Source organism: Rattus rattus, chromosome X, assembly GCF_011064425.1.
Source record: "Rattus rattus isolate New Zealand chromosome X, Rrattus_CSIRO_v1, whole genome shotgun sequence".
In the NCBI taxonomy this organism is placed as follows: Eukaryota; Metazoa; Chordata; class Mammalia; order Rodentia; family Muridae; genus Rattus; species Rattus rattus.
In genome coordinates, this window is record NC_046172.1 from 65,565,568 (window position 1) to 65,574,775 (window position 9,208).

The window sequence follows — 9,208 nt, forward strand, 5'->3', positions numbered from 1 at the left end:
TAGCCTGGACTCTTAAAACAGGTCCGAGAGAACTACATGATCTTCAGTGGAAGCTTGCATTATAAGAATTCCTCAGCCCCAAACCCAATGCTGACAACACCCAAAACATCCAAACATTTTACATCAAAAGGTTTTTAAAAAATTTTTTTTATTTATTTCATGTATGTGAGTACACTGTTGCTTTCTTCAGACACACCAGAAGAGGAAATCAGATCTTACGACAGGTTGCTGGGATTTGAACTCAGGACCTCTGGAAGAGCAGTCAGTGCTCTTAACCGCTGAGTCATCTCTCCAGCCCAAAAAGTGTTTTTTTTTAAATCTACTTCTTAATATAATATTCTGGAAGAGAGGCTGGAGAAATGTCTCGATGGTTGACAACATCTACCTGTTTTTGGAGATGACCCTCCTAGCACCCACACGATGGGCAACAATCTAGTTCCAGAGGATCTGATGCCCTCTTTTGACTTTCACAGAGACCAGGCACATACCTGGTGCACATACGTGCATGCAACCACCCCACCCCCAAAAACACACATACCATACCACACACAGATGCACACACCCCAATCTTTTTTTCAAGTGCATAGTATTCTTGAAGATGGCTCAAGTACTGTTCCCATGACTGGAAATCCTCATCACAGTTACCTTTGGTCATTATGTTTCAACATGGTAACAGTAACCCTGGCTAAGACATTGATAGGACATTTAACTGTCATTTGTAAATACATGGGTTTAGTCCTCAATATTCTCTCAGTACCCACACACACACACAGACACACACAATTACAATTTAGACTTATTTATTTTGCAGTGTAGGGCATTGAGTAAAGAATCCCACACAAGCTGGGCAAGCATTTTATCACAGCCACATCGAAAACCCAAGGTACATTTATTTGGAATGTGTGGAACATATGTGATTACTCTTTTAGGTCCTGCTGGAAAGCAAAAATCCCACAGAATTATATTTCCACTATTCAAAGAGTTAAGGAGATGGGTGTTGAAAGGAAAGCAACTGCTTTAAAAGAGGGAGGGCCTGGAGAGATGGCTCAGCGGTTAAGAGCACTGGCTGCTCTCCAAGAAGTCCTGAGTTCAATTTCTGGCAACCACTTGGAGGCTCACAACTGTGTATAGTGGGATCTGATTCCCTCTTCTGGTCTGCAGGCATACATGCAGGCAGAATGCTGTATAAATAATAAACAAATTTTAAAAAGAAAAAAGTAATTGGTCTCAACTTAAAGAGATATAAAATGATGAGCGTGGCGGTATATAAGTGTAATCCTAGTACTTAAGAGGTAGAGGCAGGAGGATGTCAGGGCTTAATACCAGTCTAGGTTGCATAGGGAGTTTCTCCCTGAGCTATAAGGGGGGAACTTTGTTTTGTCTCAAACAAAACAAAACCAACCAAACAAAAAGACACAGAGAAGATAAGAGACCAGAAGAGAGAGCCAGAGAGAATGCAGTAGCCACACGTGGTGGCACATGCCTGTAATCCCAGCACTGGGCAGAGGAAAGTGGGAAAAATCACACCTTTGAGGCCCACTGAGGTTCCATGGTGAGTCTCTCTTTCAAAGAAGAGGAAAAATGCATGTGATTATAGGTTATGAAAAAATTAAGCTGGGCCTCATAGGTCAGTTTAATTGCTGCTACTTGAGAGGCTGAGGCAGGAGGATTGCAAGTTCAGTGCCTGTCTATACTTTATTTTTTTTAAAGATTTATTTATTTATTATATATAAGTACACTGTTGCTGTCTTCATTCACACCAGAAGAGGGCATCAGATCCCATTACAGATGGTTGTGAGCCACCATGTGGTTGCTGGGATTTGAACTCGGGACCTCTGAAAGAGCAGTCAGTGCTCCTAACTGCTGAGCCATCTCCCCAGCCCCTGTCTATACTTTAGAGTGAGTGAACAGCCAAATAGGGGCAACTTGGCGTGAGCTTTTCTCAAAATTTAAAAAGAAAAAAAATTAAAATGGTTAATCATAGGTGTAGCAGCTCACACCCCTAATCCCAGCACTCGGGAAACTGAAGCAGGCAGCTGGCCATGAGATCCAGGCCAGGCTTGGCTACATAGTAAAGTCCAAGCTAGCCTGGACCACAGGATGAAATCTTGTCTCCAAGAAACAAACACAAAAACAAGCAAACAAGCGTACCAAACAAGCATGGTTGGTTGGGGATCTTTGTGTTATGCTCACTCAGGTTGCTTTAGACACATGCACCAGAGTGGTTAAATAGAAACAACTTGATACAGAGTCACCAATGGATACAAAATGGATAAAAGTTTGATACAGAACAAGATAGTTATAATGTATCGTTCACAAAATTACTTTTTTGACACACATCCCTCCTTTCCCCAAAAGATACTTTTTGAATTACCAAGGGAAAGCATTGACTTTAAAGTGTAGCAATCTGGTGTGGAGTGCTTTGATTAAATGATTAAGTTCATATTATTACTGAATGGGATGCTAAGGCCCTATACCTTCTGATAGGATGCTCTAAGAAGCAGTTTGATTTGTACATTATTTCTCTAATCATGACACTGGAGAAGCTAAGGCAGAAAAATCGCAAATTCCAGACCAGTCTGGGCTACATAGTGAGTTCTAGCCAGTTTAGGTTACATAGTAAACTCTGTCTTACACAGAGTTTCTTTCTTTCTTTTTTTAAAACATTTTTTATTATATATTTCTTTATTTACATTTCAAAGGTTATTACCCTTCCTGGTTTCCTGTCCATAAGCCCCCATCCCCTCCCCCCCTCTCCCTCATATGGGTATTCCCCCATACATCCCCCTTCCTGCCCCCCCCATATTCCCCCCATTGGCAACCTTGGCAGGACCAATGGTTTCCCCTTCCACTGGTGCCCCACAAAGCTATTCTCTGCTACATATGCAGCTGGAGCCCTTACACAGAGTTTAAGAAGATACATTTGTATATAGTATCATTGCCAGATGTACATAAACTGAATGGAATCCCTAGGGAAAAAAAAGACTAATTGATCTCCCAGCATCTTGAAGCTGGTGCCTTCTGTAAGGTTGGTGTCTCAGATCTCCTTTGTAGAGTCCTAAACCTTTGTCCAAAGTGTTATCTCTCTGTTTAGTAAATACTAGTCTATGGCAGCCATCAAGTTTGAAACTACATTTCCCAAAGGCCTTTCTTTTTTTCTCGCAGGAAATAGGATTACAATTTCTATAGGTCAATTTCCCCAAATCTCGCGATATGTTACCAAATCTCATTAGGAATCACCGCAGAAAGCCATTTTGTTTTTCAGGACTCTGCAAGGGTAGCTGGGGTGAATTTGCACCCAGGTAGCAGCTGTAGTCACCGCAGTTCCATCCTTGTCTCCGCGATGTTGCCCTTGGCCAAAAACGCACTAAGTCGTCTCCAAGGTGAGCAGATAATGTGGGCGAGCCCTTTACAACACCCGGGATCCATCTGCCCTCGTGCTCTCATGCCTTTTTCCTCTGCCCTAAATCCTGCAGTTTTAATTCTAGGTGCACGGTTCCCTGCGTGCTCTCCAGTCACTGGGAAGATAGCAATGACAGTGGTAGCTGTGACAGTGGCTTTATCATCCTGTCCTTGTGTTCCTAGCCTAGTTCTGCATTCTCTTTCTTCAGAGACCTATCATTTCCAGGAAGACCGTTTTGGCGGGCACCTTGCTCTTTTAGCCATGTTCTAAATTGTAGCTTTGGGACTGTATTTATATAGAACTGATCTCCTATGGTGGTAGCGGTGGTAGGAAACTAAATCTACCTCACCTGCATTCATAGCGAGGGGGAAAAGCAAAAATCTGGCAGCTTTGAAGAAGTCGTCTGTAGATTATTAACGGAATATTAATTATCGCGAAGACAATCATGGTCATTTGTTCCTGCTTAAAAGTTAGGCAAGTACGTGGAAATTCGAGACTAGCATTATATATGGAGAAAACATTAGACTGGAAAGAAAAACTCATTTTCGTAATTGCTTTCCCGTGAAGGTGACCTTCAGTAATGTGAATAAAGGTGACCTTACACAAATACCTTTAGCTTGCTTCTCTAGTCATGGATTTATTTTTATTTTACAGAAATGTTAGGAGTATCACTGTGTTCTAAGCACTGAAGTACTTTGGGAATAATTGAAAAAATAGGAGCCCAATTGATGTTTCATCTGCTACAGGCTGTGTTCTTTCTTTCACTTTGGACAAATGATTTAGCTTTATAAACTTGTTTTTGTAGAACAAAGGTTAGTAAGTAATACCGATTTCATAAGATCATTAACAGTTCTCTGGTCACTCAATTTTTTGTTTCATTTTTGTCATTTTTAGTACAGAAGAGAGACTTAAGGAAATCCACTTGGTAAATCAGAGTGTTGAAACAACAATTTTTGCTAATCACAATTTCTTTGATCTTTGAGTGATTTAGGAACTTTTAAAATACTGTAGGAAACATTTTTGTTGTTTTTTTGAGACAGGGTTTTGTGTGTTTATGTGTGTGTGTGTGTGTGTGTGTGTGTGTGTGTGTGTGTGTGTGTGTAGCCTGGCTGTCCTGGAACTTGCTCTGGAGAGCAGGCAAAAGGTTATTTTTTCAAGTTTATTTTGTTGCGTTTCTATTTCTCAGTGTGGAGTTCCCATACATTTTAAGTGTTCTAGAGCAGAACCCATTATGGAATGTTTCTTAATTTGCTTCTCTGGATGTGGCTGTTTTCTGAGGGAGGGTCTCAAGTACACTAGGCTTGCTTTCCAATTTAACTTGTAGCCAAGCATGTCTTCAACTTCTGATCCTTTGCCTCCATCTCCCAAGTGCTGGGCTTACAAGTACTTAGCACCTTTATAGATCTAATTGTGTTTGTTTCTGCAGTGTTAGGGACCAAATCTAGGGAATATTAGGCAAGCACTACACCAATCGAGCTACATTTCCCTGGGTGTGACTGGTTAAAGGTGAAAATGAAAGGGTAAGTAAGGCAGCTAAAGAGCTAATATAATGGTTAATTATTGGGATTCTGACACCTAGAGACCATTGTTTTTGTCTTGGGGAGTTTGATTGAATTTGAACCCAAAGCTCTGCCACCGAACCCAGGCTCTCCCCAGCCTGAAACTATTATATTTTTTAAGTATTAGTGAGTGAACAACATTTTATTTTGTTTATATTTTTGAAATGGTCTTACTTTACATCTCTGCCTGGCATCAAAATTGAGTATAGTTTTTAGACCATAGCCTCCTAAGTACTGAGAGTATAGGTGTAAACCACCACACCTCAATTCAACATTCATTGCTTTTTACACTGTATCTGTAAGCACCTTTAAAACAATAAGGAAGTGGTGTCTAGATTTAAAGAGAAAAGCATAGCTTTTCTTGGTATTTACCACTTCTTTCTAGTTTTACTCCTGTCTAAGCTCCCTTGTTCTTCATCCAAACTTGATTGACTTTCTGGTACAGTAGATCTATCTATCTCTGTCGATTTTTAATTCCATTTTTCTACATCTATGAACAAATCCTACTTTCCTAAATGCTAAGTTAATTCTACTTTCTTGTAGAATTCGTGTCTTCATTTATAATACTCATTTCTAGGCTACAAATTACCTGATGATAAAATCTTTCTCATACATTTTTTTCTACTCTATTTTTTGAGATAGGGTCTCATGCACCCTAGGCTGATTCTTGCTTCCACCTTTCAAGTGCTTAGGTTACAAATAGGCTTGCCTGCTTATATAGTCTTACTGTATAATCAATTACATTTGTAATTGTATAATCATTACCATTACCAATTCATTTTAAAATTCTGCTTACAATAGTTTGGGGCCATAATATTTTTTAAAGATTTATTTATTTATTACATATAAGTACACTGTAGCTGTCATCAGACACATCAGAACAGAACCGTCAGATCTCATTACAGATGGTTGTGAGCCAGCATGCGGTTGCTGGGATTTGAACTCAGGACCTCTGGAAGAGCAGTCAGTGCTCTTAACCACTGAGCCATCTCTCCAGCCCCCATAATTTTAAAGTAATAAACATTTGACTTTTATTTTTGCTGTGAAAATTTTCAGGAATCCAGAAAAAATGAGAATTGTGTGAAGAACATTCATGTTATGTGTCAACATTTTATCGGATATTTAAAATCATGTTTCTATGTGTCACTTTACCTTATTTTTTAAAGACTATTTTATGTATACTAGTACCTTGTAGCTGTCTTCAGACACACCAGAAGAGGACGTCAGATCCCGTAACAGATGGTTGTGAGCCACCATGTGGTTGCTGTGATTTGCACTCAGGACCTCTGGAAGAACAGTCAGTGCTCTTAACCACTGAGCCATCTCTCCAGCCCCCCCCCCTTTTTTTTTTTGGAGATGGAGTCTTTTACTGTAGCTTAGGCTAGCCTTGAATTCACTGTATAGTCCAGTTTGGTTTTGCACTCATGGCAATTCTCCTGTCTCAGTCTCCCAAGTACTGAGCTTTTGGGTGTTAACCTGGCAGTTTGTCTTGTTTCCAGAACATTTGAGAAGGTGCAGACTTGTTTATCTGTCCATTATTTCTCTCTTTCTGTTCAGGGTTTCTGCGCTCTGCCTTGTCTGTCTTAGAATTAGCTTCTAACCAGGCTGGTCTCCAACTCCGAAATCCTGCCCCTGCCTCCCAAGTGCTGAGACTAAAGGCATGCGCCACTACTGCCTGACCACTTGTTCTTGTGGTTAAGATTTAGTTGAATTGTAGTGGTCTGTAGAATTCACTACCTCTGCTTTCCTGATTGGCAGTTGTGTTGTTTTTATTTTGATAACTGATTCATATACTTCTGTGTTCTTTTCTAAGTTCGAAGCATTCAGCAAGTGGTGGCAAGGCAGAGCCATCAAAAGAAGACACCTACTTTCCATGACAAATATGGAAATGCTGTATTAGCAGGTGGAAGCATCTTCTGTATTTCTGCATGGACATATGTAAGTACTATTAGTTGATTATTTCTTCTGCAGTGCTAGGGATTGAATTCAGGGTCTCATACATGTTAGGCAAGTGCTCTGCCATTGAGCTGTTATCTCAGGCTCAGCGGTTTTTAGTTTAGATATGTTTTATTCTCATCTAGTCTATGTATTGAAAATGTTAAGTTTCTAGTTGAGGAAGGATTTGAAATACTATCCGATCATCCACCCAATATGTGTGTCTTCCTTTGCATTCAGCATTCATTCATCTTCTTAATATTTCCAGTAACAAAGTTTTGGTTGGATTGCAAGGCAGCCCTTTTCTGAATTGTATAGCTGTTAGAAGAATCTTATTTGTGGAGCCCAAGCATGGTGGTATATGTCTGCAAGTATGAGGTTATCCTGGGCTAAATAATGTACATAGTGAGAGCTTACCTTTAAAACAGTTAAAATATTGTACTGTTGAGTTAAATATGCTCCCCTTGGTAATTTGTACATCAGTTCATTGCAGAAGAGAAATTCTGACCCATCATATTTCCATATGATATCAGCTAGTAGAAGATTGCTGTCATAGGTTATAAAGTACACTATTACCACTGACAGGGCCCTCGGTTCAATTCACAGCAACAACCGTATTGCCCTGGTGTCTTTTAAGATTAAAACATCTATAGATATGTTGGTCAGGTGTTTTGTTGTATAATTTATGGATTCTCATATTTTGAGTCACCTTTCTAGTTATACTTCAGTTACTGGATTTCCTTCTAAAATTCTGTAGTCACAGCTGAGGCAAAGCCAGTGTGGTTGGAAATGGACACCTGCAATGCCAGCACTTGGGAGGTTGAGGCAGATAGACTGAGAAGAAGACGACCAGCTAGAGCTATAACAAGCCTGAGGTCTGCTAGGCTACATAGCAGACTTTGTCTCAAAACAAAACAACCCCCAAACCCAAATATAATTTTCTTGATAGATGAAATATACCTTGTTTACCATACTTTAGGGTTCTACATCTGTTGCTTAACAACTTATTTTCTAGTTATTTTCTGGTTAAAAGTGGTAATTTTGAAATTTTAATAAAAATATTTCTGTGTAAGTGATACAGATTGCTGTGTGAGGTGGTACACCTGTAATCCTAACAGTAGAGACACAGGAAGATCACGACTTTAGGGGCATCTTATCTACATAACAAGTATATATTCACCCTGGGCCACATGTCACCAAACCTGTCTCAATAAAACAAAAGGGACGGAGAGATGGCTCAGTGGTTAAGAGCACTGACTGCTCTTCCAGGGGTCCCGAGTTCAAATCCCAGCAACCACATGGTGGCTCACAACCATCTGTAAAGAGATCCACTGCCCTCTTCTGCTGTGTCTGGAGACAGCAACAGTGTACAAACATAAAATAAATCTTTAAAAACAAATGAAAAGCAAAAGGGACATTTCAGCACTTCTCTGAAATTAAGTACACTATTAATTTTAGTGCTAAGGATTGAACCCAGGGTCTTCTGTATGGAGGAACATTTATTCATGCACCTTTAATGATCTGTACCTCTGCCGTGATGTCAGATACGAAAATAAATGAATTCTCTTAGATAGTTGTATTTGACAGAGGCAATATTTCAGAGGGAGAAAAAAATGTAAAATACAGTTTTGATTTAAGAACAATTTCAAAATTCATTTCCTTAGTTTTCTAACCATATTCCATGTACTTTTTTTGGTGGTGGATAGTTGGAGACAGTTTCTCTGCATAGTCTTAGCTGTGTCGGAACTCACACTGTAGGCTATGGTGTTCTCAAACTCAGAGAATCAATCGCCTGTCTCTGCCCTCCGACTCCTGGGGTTGAATGTGTGTGTCATCACCAGCAGACATTCCAACCACTTAACAGATGTGGCCAGTGACTTCTATAGTGGACAGTGCAGATTTAGAACATTTCCTTCAACTCAGAATGGACAGCAATTCGTTTTGACCACTTGTAAAGCACTATACCCCAGGTGACTTGCTGTTTACTGTTAAACTAAGCAGAATTTCTTTTTAGTTTTGAAGACATCGTTTCCAAGTTGAGAATGGACTGTGGTTTAAATATGTATAACTGACAGCCTTTTAATTCTTACAGACAGCCACACAAATTGGAATAGAATGGAACCTGTCCCCTGTTGGCAGAGTCACCCCAAAGGAATGGAGAGATCAATAGTCATGCCAGCTGATACAATAATCAAGGAATTGTTTCAAAAACCAACTCATAAATGAATGCCAAGTCAAAGAATCATGTACTCATTAAAACATGGCATATTGAAGAAAAAAATAAAGAAATAAAGTACCTTTGAAACCTTCA

General features: G+C 39.7%; 1 protein-coding gene across 1 annotated transcript; it reads left to right on the forward strand.

Moving 5' to 3' along the window:
- The first annotated feature begins 3,235 nt into the window (after positions 1 to 3,235).
- On the forward strand, positions 3,236 to 9,208 carry LOC116888321 (cytochrome c oxidase subunit 7B, mitochondrial). Its single transcript, XM_032889594.1, has 3 exons — positions 3,236 to 3,383; positions 6,776 to 6,900; positions 8,990 to 9,208. The coding sequence occupies exons 1-3, from the start codon at positions 3,344 to 3,346 to the stop codon at positions 9,065 to 9,067; spliced, it is 243 nt and encodes an 80-aa protein (XP_032745485.1). The 5' UTR covers positions 3,236 to 3,343; the 3' UTR covers positions 9,068 to 9,208.